Genomic DNA, 19,946 nt, shown 5'->3' with positions numbered 1-19,946 from the left:
ATCAGCTGGAGGCTGTGTGTGTGGGTGAGCATTAGGCATTTGACGTACACCTGTCATGGCAATGATATGTTCTGCCATTATCCTAAGTAATATATACATGTCATCTTCTTTTTTTTTTTTAAACACAATTAAAGACCTCCACTTTCTCGACTGCAAGTAAATCCTTCTTAGTTGATTTCTGCTCTTCCATTACTAATTTACAGATGCTGCCATTCTCACAAATAGTGCTTGTTGCTGCTAGGACCTGTCATTAGTACTTTGTTCACAGACTGCTAGCTGCTGGCTAAATGCTCCGTGGGAGATCGGTTCCTGCTTCATCAATGCACCCTGGTTAGATCGGGGTGATGGTTGCCAAGAGGACAGGAAAGGATTGGCAGACATAGCCCTCTGTGGTGCTAGCCTTGGTGATGCTGGGTGAAAGCAGGCCACTTTCTCTGCTGCCCAGCCTGCTTTCCAGTGATGGCAGCAAAGGAGACTATTTTCAGTGTTAATATCATAGAGGTGTTGGGCTTGTCAATAATATCAAGGGAGAATTTTGTACCATTTTCACACTGAAACTGAAATCCAGATGACCCTTTCTTCAAAAAGACTTTAGGAGGAAAAATGATCACAGAAATTACATAAAATAATATCTATGGTTCCACAGCAAAGCAGTCTACTAAAAACCAACCAGAATTAAAATACTGGCTTAGAAAAACTCAGAAGAGGATATAAATAATGATAACAAATTACATTTTATTTCTATTTTCAAATTATATTTTAGATAAATTATGAACCACTTGCTGAACTATGAACTACACATTTAAGCCACATTTTAAGGACAAAAAGCTAATTATGAAAAATAAATGGTGCCAGTGTAGACAGTAAGATAAATCTTCAAGTGCATGTCTTTCCACTTGAGCAATACTTCCTAGAGAGATTGTAGGTTAATGCTTAACCTTTAAGATTAAAACATTAATCAAACATTCTAAAGTGAGTAGAAATTTATAGAGCAATTTCTAGAGAATAAATAAACTATAAAAATATAATGCATTTGTTTGACAAGTGTGGTGAGAAACTTTATTTAATCTCACTGAGTGTGGTGGCTTTCCTGGGGTAGTGCAAAGGAAGATAATGCCTGCGGTTTTATAACTCCCAAGGCAGAAATCATTTTGAAAGACAGCATAGCCCGTGCTTACCTCTCGCAGCGTGGTCCTGTGTACCCGACAGGGCATTCATCACAGATCAGTCCAAGACTTCGGTCTAAATGGCACGTCGGGCTAAAGCTATGTTGATGTTGTTGGGGAACAACAGGGACAAGGAAGAAGCACATAGACAAAGTCATTAGCAGCATATTTTCATTTCTCTTTCTCCAGTACTGCTGTGACAAAAGGGGACAGCCTGGTCATTCTCGTCTCACAGACAGAGATTAGGGTCTGGCCAACTGAGGATGAAATGACATTGCTATTTCTGCACACATGAATATAGCCCAGGAGAGAGCAATATTCCGGTGACATGTTATTAACTGACTTTTGACTGTTCTGGGTCTGTGACCATCAGTAACAAGCGGGACTGTACCACTCTTTTCTAGGAATTCCCCAGGCCTGGCAAAATATAGCCTTGCTCTCTTTCTTTTCAGCCAAATCCTTCCGAAATTGGAGCCTCCCAGTAAAATCTGTCAGAGATTTTGGAGAACTCAGTATATGGCAGTGGGAGTGGTGGTAGTAGTGATGCTGGTGAAAGGGTTCCTGTTTCCAGTGTTGGTACCACTGGTGTGTGTGTGTGTGTGTGTGTGTGTGTGTGTGTGTATGTATGTGCACATACAGGATGCTACACATATATGCTCATGGGCACACTGCTAACACAGAGGGAAGCCTTCAAAAAGCTTTCACAACAGATCAAGCACACATATTCTTCCTAAATGTGTAGTAAAACCAAAGAAACCAAAACAACCTGTCCATTTCTCATCTTCTGTTCCAAAGTTTACCTCTCTTCTTACACCTATTTTCCATGTGGGTGTGAAATAACAAAGTTGACCATCGAGTCTGAAAACAGCCAAGTAACTAAGTGTTAACTTGACCCTTCAATAATGTGTTCAACTCTGGCCAGACTTCTTTGCCTTATGACAGGCACCTCTCATGCGTGAACCATTACCCTAAGATTGACATGATGGCTCTCTGAAGAGCCATCAACTATTTCGCATTCTTGAGTTCTGCTGGTCTATCATTTTAAAAGAAAATGCCCCCAATTAATCTTTCTCCCATCATGTCTTCCCTAAACAGATTTATTTTCTATTATATATGACAGGACAATTCAGTAGATGCTTTCTTGATGGTTAAATGAATTAAAGGGAGAACAACAAATTAAACATTGCCAAGTCCTGATTTTGTTCCTCTACTGACACTTCCATGACTTTGGAGTACTTGTTTAACTTGTGCAGATTAGATCACTGGTACTATTTTGAATAATATTCCTCTGGCTTAACTCATAGTAGTCCTGAAAAGATTTAATAATCCTAATGGTTTGATAGCAGCAAGCTCTCAGAACCAAGTAGTTCTACTATTTTAAACAACGCAGCTCAGTGTTAAGTCTAAATGAATCTGCTGCAGTAAGAGGTCAGGAAGGAGTGCTTGGTCTGTGATATCTTAAGTTTACAAATATTACCCAGATAAAATATTCAACGTTAAGGGGTTCTGGTGGCTTCCATAAAGAGCAGAACTAGGACACACCCAGCTTGTGTTCTGTGAGAGGACAACCATCATTTAGAGAGCCGCCTATGGTTTGCCACGTGAGACCCCAGGAAGCTCGCTGTGGGTGATATTCTTGCCAGGAGTGTGGTTGCACTGAATAGAAGAGGTACATGTGAAAATGAAAAGAAACAGGATCTCTCCCTCCCTCATCCTGTGCTTTGCTATTGTTTTCAGACATAAAAGGAGAGACTGGATTCTGACAAATCTCTAGAATGTGTGCATGTCTTATTTTAAGATGGAAACTCTGTAAATATTTCATCATATATGAAGAATGACTCTAGCTAGAAGCCCTGGGTTTCCCACCCATGTGGAGCTACAGTGATTGAAAGAAAATCATACTAATCATTTTTTAAAATCCTAAATCAGTTTACCATAAGTCATGTGAAGGGTACTTGACAAGGCTTCTGACACTTTCAAATTATTTGTAAAATAGATTTCAAATTTTAAATATATCCATGCATTGCTTAAAACTGACAGAAGTAAATGAAACTGCTGTTATTGACAAAAGTCAATACTTTTATTCAAGAAAAAAAATGACAATAATATATTTTATTTAACTAGCTCTTTACATTTTCAGAGTGATTTTGCCAATACTTTTATCACATTTTTCCAAAATTTTATGAGCTGGTTGGGAAGGTGTAATTTTTCTTGCCCAAGGACATAGCCAGGAGAACTTATTTAGCATGGGATCCAGGGCTCTCTTCTCTCTTATCCAACCCGCATTCAACCTACTTATAACAATTAAGTACATTTAAACTTTTGCCCATATATATATACTTGATAGGACGCATTTAAATAAAATGTCCTAATAAAATATAACTGTACTGTGCTTTAAACATTCTTCAATCAACATAAACTGAGGGTTCACTCCCTATGGCTGTAATTGAAGTTATAGCTATGAAGAAGATGGCATTCAAAACCAAAAGTAAAATGAAAATGAGAAGCAAGCATAGAAAACAAAAATTGTCTATAGAATTCAGATTGGCAAATGCAACAACTCGACCTGATTTTGGCCAAAATATGAAGCTAACTATTTTTGTGACAGAGAAGAAATGGTCAGATCACTGTTGACGTCAAATGATTCCAAGATTATGTCATGTAGCTCTGGTTGGCTAGCTCTGCACCGGCAGAGAGAGTGTTCTGCTTCCTGAGTTACCAACTCCATACTACGGAAAACACAAAAGACCCAAGAACAGCAAGCATTTTCCTCAGATAGGGAGAGGAAGAGAAGCTATTTTGGACCACAAAGTAAAGACTTGCACATGGAAATAGTTTTTCTTAATGGCTAAACATAGATTTTTATATTTATAATGATTAATTTGTAAGTAGATACATATGTGCATATACTATCCATGAATAGTATGTATGTGAGCATATGTGTATGTATGTATGCATGTAAATACATATATATATACACAATTCACTTTGTTCCAAAAATAATTTAATCCTGTCTATCAACATATGTACACTAAGATAAAATGAATCAGTAAGCTTAAAGACAAAAAATACTAAAAACTAAAATAAAATTAAGGGTGTATTTAAAATGCAAAATACATTCTGTAAGGTATGTTCATTTGATAGAGACAATGAACATATGGCTTTGAGCTGCCTCCCAGCTATTGCAAGAGAGAACAAAATGCCTCATGGGACTGAGATGTGATATGAAATAAACATTCCTTTCATCACTGGCATAACAGTTCCATCATTAGGGTTAGACGATCAGGGCATGTTCTGTGTTTGCAGGTGCAATAGGGAAGGGGAACTCCTTTTAATTAATTGTAACCTGCAACACTTGGGTAGGCAAAGAGAAACCAAAAGGGATGCGACACTGTAAGTGGATGAGACAGAGCAGCGGGCTGAGAGGAAGGGGAGAAAAATGAAGGGAAGACTCATTAACTTCATGATTTTGGTTTGGGCCACATGAATGTTTAAGGTTTCTCCACAAGTGTTTTCTTCTTTCAGTTCAGTGATCTCTGTTTTATATATTCTTAGGAGAACCATTAAGCAAACATATATTTCTTCAATTATCTTCAAATGCTGTGAAATCTGAATGAACGTCCATAATTGGGTTTTGTATTTAGAGATGGGTTATTTTTTGTGTCTTTGGATACCATACTTCTCAAAATCTGAATTTCTCATTCTGCAAAATGAGATAAAATGATCTACCTAATAAAGTCTTTCATAGTAAAAGTATATAAAAGCAAATTCTTAGCATAGTGGCACAATACATCATATCTATGATTTGATACTTTATAACGTTTTGCCAAATTATGTTATTTGTTTAAATTTTAGTCACTCATTAAAAAATTAAACTTGAAATTTCTCACTCTGCTCTAGTCCCTACTTTTGAGTTAGCATAGCAGTTGTGAAACCCTAGAGTCATTTTTATGATGAACATTTATAGTCTGTCTAATATTAAGTTCTATTAATTTTTTTTGCTTCTCTTCAATGTCTATGACATTGTTTTTATTTCTATAGTCCCATTGGAAGAAGAACAGAGAGGTGAATATATGGGTTCTAATATTGGTTCTGCCACAAGCAAGCTGTATGATCATGATCAAGTCATTTAATTTCTGTAGAGTTTAGTTTTCCCTTCTGGTTTATGGGACTAGTATGATATAACATAATCACCCATATGGACATAAAACATTATGTAGGAAAGTGCTCTAAATTATCTCATACACTCTAAAATTTCTAAGAAATGTTTAATGTTTCCATAAATTTACCTTTTGCCTTAGAATAATATTAGAGAATATTTTCTATTGGAACTAATTTTAACAATAATAATTCAATGCGGCCACATGAGTGAGTCCAAGAGTCAGGTCTAGAAGTGTTTCATTCTTTCAGAAATTTAAATTTTAGCATTCCTGATGCACACAAAATAGAAGTATTCATAATGAGATTAGTAGACAGAACTTATTGAGCGTTTACCCTCTGTCCAGCCTTATGCCTAAAATATCTTTAATTTTATTACATAATTGATACAGATCTATGATTATAATAATATCAGCTATTCAAACACATTGTGAGTGTTCAAGGGCAGATAATCATGTGTTTTTTATAGAATATTTAACCTGTAAGCTATTTGGTATCAGAAATTAATGAATATAAAACATTTGAAATGTTTACAATTGTATTTACTTCTCTAGTGATAAATTTCATGACCTAGCTAAAATCTATAGCTAGAATATATACATTACCAAGATGTATACCAAGAGAAGGCTAAGCAAATAGTGGACACTGTAAATAGTTGATAAAGTTGATACTATATGCCTAATTTAAATATTATATGCTGGTCTGTATTAATACTTCAAAATAAGCTTACGAATCTCTTCTGATCTCCCTATACATTTGTTCTATTTAGCAATGTTATGTAAGAAATTTAGAGCCAAAATGCTTGTGAGCTGTAAGATTTATGATCAGCGATTAACTAGATAAATCATCAAGATAAAACTGTCACTAAGCTTTACACTTATAGATGAAGGTTGCAGCAACCTTTAGCTAATATATTTTTTCTTAATATGACATCATATAATCATATCAATGTATTAATATTCAATACATTCAATATATTATATTCAAGTTATTCCTCAGAGTTTCTACCTCAGATTATAGTGGTAATAAGAGTTTAAAAACTTTCTAAAAAGGAGACTTCCCTTAAGGTACTGTGTCCCATTACTTAGTGATTTTAAAGGAAAATTTAGGTTATTTGAATTAAAAGGAACTTTTTAATTACAATCACACAGTAAGTAAACTATATAAATTTCCAAATTGCTCTAAATTTATCAGACTTAATAACTCTGAATATAAACTTCTAGGATTTTTTAAAGTAAATAAATTATCACTGTCCCCTCTTTCTCTTATGAAAATATCACATTTAAATTTGGAATTTAAAATAGGTTACTGTTCTATTCCCAATTCTACTTGTAAGGATAAAATTATTACTTAATAATTTAATAATTACCTAAATGTACATGTAACCACTTTGAAAATTAATGAATCTTTAAATACTTCATGCCAACTGTTATTGTTATTATTGAATTGCCTTTATTTTAAAAAATATGAAGATCTGAATAATTATACAAAATTGGAATACACATACTTCAGGAAACACAATCATTGGGCCATGGGACCTCCATCTCCTTGGCACCAATAACTGGTGTCTTAATGCTTGCTGACTTCCCTTTCTCCTTTGAAAAACATTTAAAACTCATGATCAAGGTGGAGGCAGAGTAAACAGAAAAGAATGGGCTATGAATGCTTATAATTACATAAAGTTCTCTCCCTAACAACCCTTCTGCATTTACAGTCAATGTTGGTCAGACTTGAGGACTAATCAATAAGTTCTACACATTCTCAATTAATTACAAAATTCCAAAAATGTATTACTCTAGGATTCACATGGTACTATGAATGGCCAGCTCTGCTGGATTGACAGCTCTGTTACTCCCTATGACTTCTGGCTGAGAAGGAATGCAATGCAAATAAGTGGACAAATGCAACCCCGCTGCTTTCCTTGGTGAAAGATAATGTTGAACAATGGATTTCATGTATACTAGATGGTTCCAGAGAATTCATTCAGCTATAGTGAATGAGTAGGTCCACTATTGCCCAATCTAACCATTTAAAAATACACCAGAGAGCAAAGTTTGTGTCATATTACAGTCAACAGAGGCCCAAGTAGGCATCATTTGTGAAGGAATTTAATTTGTTCTCCTATAGCCATTATTTTCCAGCAGATTTCCCTTCTGCCTTCTTCCTCTTCTGTGACAACCTTGACTGCCAGAGGATCTTCAGTTTTGTGCTTACCCAGGCTCATGCTCTAAATTCTGGAAATGATTTGATCACTAATATAGATTAACCCAATAACCTATTTAATTGCTTTTAATGTTATCTCTTAAAATACAGTGTGTTTGTTGAAGAACTCTACAATATAGACTACAGCACATGGACTTAAAATTCCAACTCTGATGCTTTAGTATTTTATGAGTCTAAGCAAATTACTTGATTATAGTCAATCCTTATTTTGGGCTCACCATGTCCAATCACTGTTTTAGGTGCTTTGTGTATTTTATAATGTAGTTCTCAGAAGAACCCTGTGAGAGAGTTCTATTATTACAATAATGACAGAACTGAGAGACAGAGAGTTTAAGTACATTTTCCAGAATCACACAGCTAGAAAGTATAGAACTCAGGTTTTAAGTCAAGAAATTCTAGCTCCAGAATTGGTACCATGGTGTTATTTTCCATCCAGAAGCCTTTAAAAAAAATCTATAAAATGGGAATTATAATATCCATTTTATTGGGTTGTTTTTGAGGGTAAACTTATACCAAACATAGTGCTTGACCTATACTTAGTACACAGTAACCTGTTTTCATTAAATACTAGTTCCTCCTCCTTTTCCAAAAGGTGGGAAATTCTGAGAAAGATAGGCTGTTGGGATGAGGACCCACGTTATGTGTTGATGGAAAAGTGAAATGCATAATTCTAATGAGGACTTCAAATTTAATGACAGAATTATTCTTTAGACTTTAGCTTGTAGTACTCATTGGCTCTACTTTGTAACAAAAGACTATTTTCATCAGTAGTGTCTCAGGAAAGACCTCATATATGAGCAACTTAATAACACTTTCATATTTTAAAAAATCTGTAGTGGACAGATTTTTTAAAAAATATCATTATAAATTTCTGCTATGCAAGCATTACTACGGCATTTAGAAGTAATTGGAAAATGCATACCATAAAATGAAGTTTATTGAGCACTCAGCTTACCTCTAAGAAGCTCCTCAAAAAACTTCTTACATATAAAATTATAGTTACTTACAATTTTTTAAGCAAAAAATGTTCACTTTGGTTCAACATAGAATGCTGCAGTAAAAGAAAAATTTTGGTTTTAAGTTCTTGCACAGGAATTTGTAAAGATGGTTGCCCTGAGGGAATGCAAGGTAGAGTAGTGGGAGCTGGAATAAAATTTTCCCCTAAAAGGTAAGGGAAAAAGGTACACAGGATAAGAGGTTATTGTTCTGGGTGAACAACAGAAAGGACAGAGAGAGAGAAAGAAAGAGAGAGAGAGAGAATGAGAGAGAGAGAGAGGGAGAAGCAGAAGAAGAAGAAGAAGAAGACGAAGAAGAAAAACTGGATGACTAGAAAAATTATATGAAGTTTGCATTAAACTTTTTTGATGTTTAGTTTATTAAAAAGTCAATGCGAATTAGCATCCATATTTCAATATTCATATAATTCACAATATAATTCTTATAATTGTTTTAAGATAATGTATATACATATAAATTGATACTTTATGATAATATGATAAGCCATTTGATAACTAAGGAGCAGACCAGGTGCTTAATAGTCTACTAGATTGATCTCATTTTACTTTTTTAAGGGGTTTGTGACTTGTCCAAGAGTCAAAAGTCAATAGTGTGAGACTGGGACCCAAACAAGCAGCACTTATTAGTGGTCTTTTTATTATAGTATAAAGGTATGTGTGTATTTGTATGTATCTAAGTGTGTGAGGGTGTATCTGTGCAAGGAGACATGTGTATATATATGTTCACATAATGTATATCTGTTCTTTGGTGTTGGTTTAAAAATTCTATTTGATTTCAGTCCTTAGATACTAAATTACCTAACCTAGAGCAAAAGTGCTAAAAATGGTGCTGAATAAATAGCAATAACTTTAAATATTTTATATTTTAAAAACTCATATTACATTCCTGAGAATTTCATGCATATATCTATTATTTATTTATGTGTGACAAGAGAAAAGGTACATTCTATGTAAAAATGCACTTACAGAATTGGATGACCAACTCATTAGAGATGTAAGTTTGTTACTCACTTATTTGATGGGATATTGAGTGGACAGGCACAGGGCTGACAGTCTTCAGAGGTTCCTTTAGTAGGATCGCCATAGAAACCAGGAAGACATTTATTGCAATAGGGGCCACCTGTGTTATCCTTACAGTTCTGAGAAAGAAATGCGCATCAAAGTTTATTATTTTGTTCTCAAGCAACGGCATGTTACCAAAAATAGGTCTAGAGTCATTAGTCTGTTCCCTGCCAGGAAGAATAATTTTCCACATTAAATGGTCAATTTTACAGCTGGGAAATAGCACTGAAAATTAATTTAATATCTAGCTTAGAATCTACATGCTAGTTTCAGCATATGCATACTTACAGAAAGATGACTAAAACTCATTGTAAATTCTTTTCATAATACAGGCCTTATTTCCTCCTTTCTTTATATTGTAGTTTTTTTTCTTAAGAAAATACATGTGATTGTTCATGCATGTGTATGTGTCTATAGTCTTAGAGCCTTAATAAAATACGTTCAATGGAAACTGTCGCTGATTCTAGGTAAAAAAATCAATTGTTCAGCTTAAAACTGCTGATTGAATAAGAACTGTGGCTAATCATATAAATCCTCTGGGACTACAGCCCTCTTACTTCAGACATTAATTTGGACCTCAGTGGACTCTGATGATTTGCAAAATGCATTAATGTATTACATCTGTGAGGAGTTTGTTTGACTCATAATTAAACAATAAAAATATTGAAACAATTTAAAATACATTCCGATACATATTGGAACCACAAGGCACATAACATTTCCCTTAGACTTTTTTTAAAAATTGAAACTGAATTTTTCTGTCAATATTTATTGAACCCATGTCATTTTCAAAAATAAAAATAATTCATATCTTGATTTATTCATGGTAATTAAAATATATTCATCAGTTCAGGCTCTGTTCACAAAACTCATCAAGGCTGTTTTAAAGGTAAACAATCCAGTTAATCAAGCAATGGAATTGTCTACAAAGATTCCAACAGCACAATTTGATAAGTTTGTATCATGTTTTGCCAACATACAGACATAACTTACTTCTTCAGTCACCAATGGTACTATAAAACATATCTGATATCTATTAAATATCATATAGTATGGATTTGTTATAACCTGAAATACATTTTTCATTTTACAAACATATACAATTATAATTTTTTATTATGTTGAAAGGAGTTCATCAGAGCTTAAGGGTATAAAAACTTTATTTTTATAATCAATAACCAAATAGAAAAAGTGAAAATATAAATTCATTTTAAGTTAAAGTAAATGTTTATTCATTTGAATGACCATTGGGATAGCCAGGCTATTTTAATGAAAATTCTGAATTATTATTTATTTCAGTATATTTTAAAGTATATTTTCAGTATATATATATTTCAAAGAAGCTCAATTTTAATTACATTTAGTAATGGATTTAATAAAAAAACAAATACACACTTTTAAACATAGCTTGTTAAATTCCCTGAGGAAAAAGACAGATTCTTTATTGAGTATAAGTTATTAAATTAAAATCCAATCATTTAAGCCTCCAAACCTCTCACTTACATTCTGTAAAACGAGGGAGCTAAAGCCTATGATTTATGGACTTTTCAAACTATAAAATCCCATGACAGTTTCATTACTGCAAATGAATAGATAATTCTTTAATATCTGGCAATACTTGAAAATAGGTTTTTTTAAAGGTATTTTAAATTCTGTCCCAAATTTATTCAGTAACCCCTTTTCAAAGAGAGCATAGAGGTTAACTTCAATATCAACAGTTGTCTAAATAACAGCATATTGGTTGGAATGTGCAAAACATGGGTCAATTTGAAAAATGACTTTCTTCTTTGATTTCATTTGTGTCTTCGTTCCTTTCAGTTTTCAAGTTTAGCTAAAGTTGCTCATTACTAAAAAATGTATATATTTTGCAATATTGCCTATTGTTAAAATGATACAATCAAAATTAGATCTTCAAAGACTTAATGGTTTAAATAAAATAAAATCATAACACTGATTGTCTGAACCTTGTTGAAAACAGTATTTCTAAAACTTAACTGAAAACCTTGTAGAACCCAGAGACCTTATTTTTATTTAATTACTTACTGATTTAAAGGAAAAATAGCATGTAGCAGCTTCTTAAATTTCCTAATGTCATATTTCATTTCATGGAAATAATAAAATTAATCTTAAACTCAATTGTAACTATCATATAAAGCAACCTTAGACAACAACATAAGGGAAACCAAAACTGTAAAAGATGGAAGGTCCACTCTGTTTCACTCTGGTTACTTTTACAGGTGTCCTGCTACAAAAGTGCTTTCCAAATGTCTGTTCACCACACAACACAAGAACAATGAGCCAAGGTAACTAAAAAAATAGTTTTCTGTCAATTTCATAATTTATCTCTTTAATGCTAGGGGGAAAACATAAATAATAAAAAATGAACTAAAGTGCTGATCAACTGAATAGTAAGAATGCCCTTGATGTGCAACATTCAAATATTTTTCTTTTTGTGGGTCATATCAGAATCAACATGATCAAAATGGGATATCAGCATGTAGATGTCAATACCATCTTAGATAAAGGGCAGTTGGAAGTCGCCAGAAAATGTCATACATGATCACCTGTGTACCAGCTACAATGGAAAATCCAGAAAACACCAGATTCTGTTTAACATCAAAATCTCCACTGTTTCCCTAAGATTCCTCAGTTATTTGAAGGTGGGCTCCTACCCCCCTGTCCAAGACATAGTCAATAAACTATATTTCATTAGTAGAAAGCTTCAAATAATTATTGCTCCTTCCCTTCCCCTCCCAAACTTATGCTGAATTAAACTATTTTATTCTAAAAAAATGACTTCCATTCTTGGAAATATCACAAAGCCAAATGGGCCAACAGTATGATCTGATTTAATACTAATGAAGTCAGCATAAAATATTACTATTGGGAACACTGTAAGTCTGGCACCATGATATCCTTATTTTTTTTCTTTTTTAGGTTTAAGTAAAGCAAATCCATATCAGTTTGAGGCTGAATACTTCCTACTGCATGTTAGTGAAGTATTTAATGGTAACTCAATATTTTTCCCAAGGTACATTTTAAAAACCTTATGATATAATTAAAATCAAAATCACTTAGTCTTTCTATTCATAAAAATGTCATTTCAAAAATGTACTGTTCTGCAAATTAAGGCTATCACGCTTTATACTGCAATGCAATTAACAAAATCTTATACAGAGAAAATAGAAAGAGCATCAATAATCCTAAATGCCAAATTACATTGAAACAAAAGCCCTGAATTTTCATTTTAGATTTTTCCCAGAAGCTTTTAGGTAGAAGAAAAAAAAAGCGGGGTGGGGGGAAATGAGCAAGGGAAAGAGAGAACATTAAGAAATACAGAGAACAGAGTGTGCCTTAAATTCTACAGGGAGATGAGAGTACGATATCCTGCGAAACTGGCACTGTTTCAAGTTGTGTTTCTGCAAGACTGATGAAATGAGAAGTGTTGTTTCAAGCTTTGTGTCATGTCAGACAATATAAAACTAACATGCCCTTGAGTTGATCGGAATGGTCTCTTCAGCGTAATTCTCCAATCCAAAGCTTTCTTAGGACAGAAAGTGCTTTGTAGAACTGTTTTCCTTGTTAAAAGTTAGACTTAATTGTATGACTAAATAACTCTGATGAATATGTATCTCATATATTTATTATTTTTAATCTACATAGGATATATTTAGCTAAATGCTAAAATTAAAAAATTTCATTTTCAAGGTAAAAATATTACATCTGGTACATAGGTTATATTTCACTTTTCATGTTAAGGGATACAAATCATTTCCTGTTAGAAAAGGACAGTCTACTTCTGGCCAAGATGCAGGGATAGGTAGACGTGCTATGTCTCCCCTCACAACTAAGAAAGAATTTACAACCACTTGAAAACTAAAAAAACAAACAAACAAACAAAAAACAAAAACAGAAGATCCAGAAAATTGAACTATATGGAAATTCAACAAACAAGGAAATAAAGAAGAAATACTCAGCCAGACAGGTAGGAAGGGTGGAGATGGGAGGAGAGAGTGCAGTGTGATGCAGTGGTGGTGATTGGTGGCAGCAGCTGGCAGCATGGCTGGCAGCGGCACAGGGGCTGTAGCCATGGTAAAAAGTGAAGCCATACCTTTAAACCTAGGAAGCCATCCCAGCCTGAGACCAGACTATGCAGCTCAAAATTCTGGTGCCAAGGAAACTAGAGCCACATTACTTTTGACTGTGAAAACCAATGCGGGTTGGGGCAGAGGAAGAAACCGTTGGTCTCTCAATGGAGTCAGCTAGTTTAGTACAGGAAGAGAGAGAAGTGCCTGAAAAAGGGACAGGAGCAGGCAAGTGGCTTTGTTCCCTCTCAGATCTGTCCCCCACATACAGCACCACAACATGTTGAAATGGATTGTCCTACACTGATGAATACCCACCACCACAACATGTTGAAATGGATTGTCCTACACTGATGAATACATAAGGCTCCGCCCCTCACAATGTAACAGGTGTGGCAGTTCTACCTAAGACACAGAGGCAAACACAGAAAGCTGTCAAGATGAGGAGACAGAGAAGTATGGTCCAAAAGGGGGGCAGATTAAGGTTCCAGTGGGAGAGTTGAGCAATGAGGAGATAGCCAACCTAATAGAGGTACAGTTTAAAACACTGGTGATAACAGTGCTCACAGACTTGACAAAAAAGATTAAGTACAACAGGGAAAAAATGAAGGCTATTCTACGTGAAATGAAGGAAAATCCACACAAAACTAGTGGTAAAGGGAAGGAAACCAGTGTTCAAATCAATGAATTGGAACATAAGGAGGAAATAAACAGTAAACCAGTACAGAAGGAGGAAACAAGAATTGAAAAAAATGAGGAGACACTTAGAAACCTCTGGGATAGCTTTAAACATGTGAACATCCGAATCATAGGGGTGCCAGAAGGAGAAGAGGAACAACAAGAAATTGAAAACTTATTTGAAGAATAATGAAGGAAAACCCCCAAATTTGGCAAAGGAAATAGACATACAAGTGTAGGAAGCACAGAGAGTCCCAAACAAGCTAGACCCAAAGAGGACCACACTAAGACATATCATAATTAAAATGCCAAAGGTGAAAGATAAAGAGACAATCTTAAAAGTAGCAAGAGAAAAGAAGAGCGTTATCTACAAAGGGGTACCTATGAGACTATCAGCTGATTTCTCAAAAGAAACTTTGCAGGCAAGAAGGGACTGGCAAGATGTATTCAAATGATGAAAAGCAAGAATCTACAACCAAGACTATCGAGCAAAGCTATCATTTAGAATGGAAAAGCAGATAAAGTGCTTCCCAGACAAAGTAAATCTAAAGAAGTACATCATCACCAAGCCATAATTATAAGAAATATTAAGGGAATTTATTTAAGAAAAAGAAGATAAAACCTATGAACATTAAAATGACAACAAAATTACAACTATCAATAACAGAATCTAAAACAAAACAAAACAAAAAATACTAAGCATACAACCAGAGTGGGAACAGAATCATAGGTATGGGGAGTATTTGTAGGGGGGTTAGCTGGGAGATGGAAGGGGGAAATGGTTCAGGAATTAAGAAGCACAGTAGGAGGATGTACAATAAACAGGAGGATGTTAAGAATAGTACAGGAAAGGGTAAAGTAAAAAAACTTATATGTACAACCCATGGACATGAACTAAGGAGGGTGGAATTGCTGGAGGGAAGGTGGTTGTTGGGCAGAGAGGAGGAAAAGGTAAAGAAATTGGGATGGCTCTAACAGCATAATCAATAAAATATACAAAAAAAAAAACCCAACAAGAAGTACAGTCTATTTTTGATAGATTCATGGAAGGGATAAAACCATGTACATCTATGGTAGATTTATAATTCAGTCACTTGTTATGTTTTATTTTGATGTACCTGATCCTAATTCAATTTTTTGACTAATATAAGTAAACACTTCCTAATAACCTGGTACTTAGGGAGAGCACATATGAAAGAGCATTCTCAGCCCCCAACTCAGTTCAATATAATGATCTGTGTCAAATCACTTCGTGACTCAAGTGTTTAAGGTCCCAAAGGCAGTGATGGAATTGCAGGGCCTATTGAGCTCACATCAGTCTTAGTCAGTCAGCATCCACAAAGAAGCAAGCACTTACCAGGCATTCACCGGTGATGTCATCACAGGACTCCGCATGACCAAAGCATTGACAAGGTTCACAGATGCCACCAAAAATAGTGCCGTTAACTCGTCTGTGCTTAGGCCAACAAGACTAAAAGAAAGATAAGGTTTCAAGTCAGTTTCAGAACTTTTTTAAAAAGTTTGTCTTTTGTCTTTTTTGAATAAAGAAAAATATTTAGGCAACAAACTCAACAAATGTGCTTGTCAAAGCTTTGCTGTTATTGAAACATTGCTACAGAGCTATTCCTCCTGACTTCAAGGCTTCGTACTGACCTTAGCGTTATTGGCAGGTATGAGATTAGAGGAAACATTAGCTTGGTGTCTCTTCTGAAATGGCAAAATAAAGCAGAGATATAAAGAATTGAAATGTGACAGTCTCAAAGTAAAAAAGCACAGACAAAAAAAGAAGGAAAAATTAAGAGAAAAAAGCAGCCAACATAAAAGGATTCTTAAGAGAACCTTAGCCTATCTTAGCACCTAATATCACCCCAAGGAATGCTGATTCTCTGGAATGCACTACCTTTCCCAAGTACAAACTGCCCTTAACTCCATCACTTTCAGAATATCTTTGCAATAATTGGGAAGGTAATACCAACTCTTACATTTGATCACATATACTGCTAACTTCTCCATATATATATGTATATATATATGTGTGTATATATATATATATATAATATCTTTCATTCTTAATTTTCTTAATCCTATTATGCTTTCTCAAATTTACACAAAATATGACTTATTTACCATATGTTCCCTTGATATCTTGTTTTATGGTATTATTCTTCTAGAACTCTTGTATTCATCATTTCTTTTTTAGAGTATAAAACACTTTATCACATAAAAACAGAAATCTGATTTAAAAAGTATATTTGGGTCTTAGAATACCTGTGTGTCAGGGTCAGCTCTAAGACCACCATCCCCCTTAATTAACTTTCCCTTCCATGGGGGTTGCTACAAACTGGATGGGAAACAAAATAAGGCGGGGGCGGGGGTAGGAGGGCAAACACTCTTGTTCTCTAAGAGCTTATAATTCCCCTCAAGTTACAATTGCATTCTGTGAGTTATTTACTTTATTTCTGGATGGTTAACTACAACATATCATGAAAAGGTCTTTTTTACCAGTTCGATATAAAAACAACAGAGAAATCATTGAAGTAATAAAGTATATAGAATTGTGTTGTGTATTGTTAGAAATGTTTCTTCTGCCTCAGGATATGAGGACTCTTAAATTTGAACATTGATAACAAACACATAAAAAACCAATGTGCTTATACTCCATATCTGAAAGAAAAGCAAAAGTAACCTTCCTCTTAATTTGGTTAGTTCAAAAAAGGAGGTGTTAATTTTCTGTCCCTTTCTAATAATTTCCACCCATTAAAATTTTTGCTACCCTATGGATTCATTATAGAGTTCCTTTTGTAACACATATTTTTAGAAAACTAGGAAGCTATGTATTCAGAAAAAGGTAGAAATGAAGGATGTTGATAATGGAGGGAGAACTGACTTAGTGTTTTTAGGACAAATAATCATGGAATTGTCATTAATAAGCTTTTTATTTTCATACTCTGCAAACGTTCTACTCATATCAAATTCTCTTAAACTTCTAAGCTCCTCATCTCTCTCTGTCAGCCAGTGACTTCATCTCATTAGTCACAGAGACATATGAAGCGACTGAAAGCCATCTTTCCAGAAGCACAAGTGTATATCTCATTCGCCACAGTCCCTTCTGGAGCAATGAGGGTGGAGCTTGAAGCATTCCTTACCCTCTCAAAGGAATATCACTCCACTTGTGATCCTTATTCTATTATCTATTGGCTTCCTCGTATTCCCTCTGTGATGCATCAGTAATAGTTTTCTTTTCTATTGAATCATTATTTATCAACTCAAAAATATGACCTAGTATCCCTATCAAAAATTAACTGATGGAAATAACAAAAATAGCAAAATTATTTCTTTAATATCCCATACCTTTCCAGTGACCTGCTGGCTTTTCTTTTCAGCAGAAGTACTCTAAAAAGTCTTTCTTCCTCACTTCCCTTTCATGCTGCTGTATTCATTCTAATCTGTCTTGCGTGGCCACCACTCACTTAAAACTGTTCTTGTCCAAGTCCAATGGGCAATTCTGCAATTACATTTTATCTGTCTCTCATCAACATTGGTCTAGTTGATTCATTGCTTCCTCAACACCCTCTCCTTATAACTTCATGACATCACAGCCCCCACGCTTCTGTCCTCGCCCTTTGCTGTCTCTTCTGCTTCTATCTCACTTCTCCTTTGTCACTTTTTTTTTTTATCACACGCCCTCCTAAGATGTTTGATGCAGTCCCACAGTTGATGAGGCCTTCTAAATGCATATCTCTAGACCAGACAGATATTCAGAGTTCAAGACCTGCATATTCGAACAGTAAACTGAAATCTATACTTCACAGGGTTTCTTAAACCTAATATTTCTAAAATGGACTGCTGACTTTAGTCCCCCTGCAGGTATTCTTCACCCAGTCTGCTCCAGCTCAGTAAATGGTACTCCAGTTCCTCACACTAGTAATCTGACTCATTCTTAAACTCGGTATCTCTTTTGACTTTCCTTTGGTATGTAGTCTATAAAAGGTAGGTAGAATAAACACGTCTTTCCACAGAGCCTGCTGTTATCCCAACACAACCATTATTACCACCCTCTTCTGTCACAGTAGCATATTAACCTTTTTTGCCCTGCAGAATATGTTTTCATACTGTAGTTACAATAACTTAAAAAAATACAACTCAGGTTATGGCACCACTCAGCTTAAAACCTTTCAATGATTTTCCATTGCACTTAGAATAAAATCCATCGTATGCACAGCTCTGTATGGCCTGCTCCTCAAATCACTTCTGTGCCACTCTCCTGCTTGCTTACTAAGCTCCAGCCATACTTGCCTCATATCGAGTACCTGCAGACTCCAAGCTCTGATCCACTTCCACATTTGCTCCTTTTACACAGCTGACCCTAAACTCAGTTTAGAAGTTACCACCTCAGTGAGCCTTTCCTGATGACCACTTATAAAGTAGTCCCTCCCATCTAATCTTCCAAAAGCCAATTCTCATTACCTCTATGGAGGCACCTGTTTATTTTCTTTATGAAATTTCATCATACTTACTTAAATTTGTTTTCTGGCATATTGTCTAGCCTTTCACTAAATGTAATATCCTGGAGGGCAGGAACCATATCTGTATTGTCCATCACGTTATCATCCATGCCTAGGGTCCTGATTGTCTCAGCATACATGGTCATTAATATCTGTTAGCTAAATGGACGTATGGACACTTCTATGAGTTGGTTAATATTTCTATCACACAGAAGAGAAAACTGAGATTTGAATTTAAATGCTTCTTTCTTTTCAGTTTCTCACTTTGCTTTTTACTTCCTCACCTGTCCCACCTGTCAAGTGAAATAAATTATGGTGATACTAGAAAACAGTAAATATTTGAAAGATAAAATATAGAGGAATTTATAAGTCAAGCAGAAATGACAAAAAAAAAAGATTCTGACTAAATATTGTGGCTCCAAGTGAAATAAAATATATATATATATATATATATATATATATATATATATATATATATATATATATATATATATATATATATATATATATATATATATATATAATGGAGTCATTTGATTTGTTTCTGGGAACATAGATATTAAGACATCAATGGTCTCTGGAGTTTACTCAGTTCTTGAAAGGTACGTGGATATTAGTGATAACAAAGATCAGTGCCTGGCCTTATGAACTCAGTAAAAAAAGCAATGCAATCAAGAAAGGACATGAATGTCTAATAGTGAATCTAGGGATAGAAAGTTTTGATAAAGAAAAGAAGGAATTATTAGAGTAGAAGAAATGCAGCAGTCTGAGAGAAACTTTAGAGCTCCAGAATTCATGGTCTTCTGTTGTAATCAAATTATTTTGTAGACTTCAGAATAACTTTATTGATAAACAATTATTGTGTGAGAGGCAAAAGAAATTTTTATTATTCCTCCTCTTCTTGGTTCTGACTCTTCTACACTTGCATGCTTCTCTCTTCCCACCTAATTGTTACCATTAGTTAGCACCCAAATTGAGGCTTTTCACTCCAGGATACTTCTTGTGACATCCCTCTCTCTCTCTGGAATGGCTCACCTCTTTGAATGATTGTTG

At 34.6% G+C, this 19,946-nt stretch overlaps 1 protein-coding gene across 1 annotated transcript in view; it reads right to left on the bottom strand.

Moving 5' to 3' along the window:
• Nucleotides 1-19,946, bottom strand: part of LAMA2 (laminin subunit alpha 2) — a 521,547-nt gene that overhangs the window by 191,857 nt on the left and 309,744 nt on the right. Inside the window, exons 16-18 of the mRNA XM_090279831.1 lie at nt 15,746-15,859; nt 9,575-9,702; nt 1,179-1,265 (exon numbers count right to left, since the gene is read on the bottom strand). Of these exons, the coding sequence (XP_090135957.1) occupies nt 1,179-1,265; nt 9,575-9,702; nt 15,746-15,859 (329 nt within the window). The remainder of the gene's footprint in view (nt 1-1,178; nt 1,266-9,574; nt 9,703-15,745; nt 15,860-19,946) is intronic.

The sequence above is a fragment of the Furipterus horrens genome, unplaced genomic scaffold (genome assembly GCF_987537825.1).
Source record: "Furipterus horrens unplaced genomic scaffold, mFurHor1.1.pri manual_scaffold_6, whole genome shotgun sequence".
Lineage (NCBI taxonomy): Eukaryota > Metazoa > Chordata > Mammalia > Chiroptera > Furipteridae > Furipterus > Furipterus horrens.
Note: the sequence above shows the minus strand (reverse complement) of the source record. Positions and strands in the feature narration are given on the sequence as shown.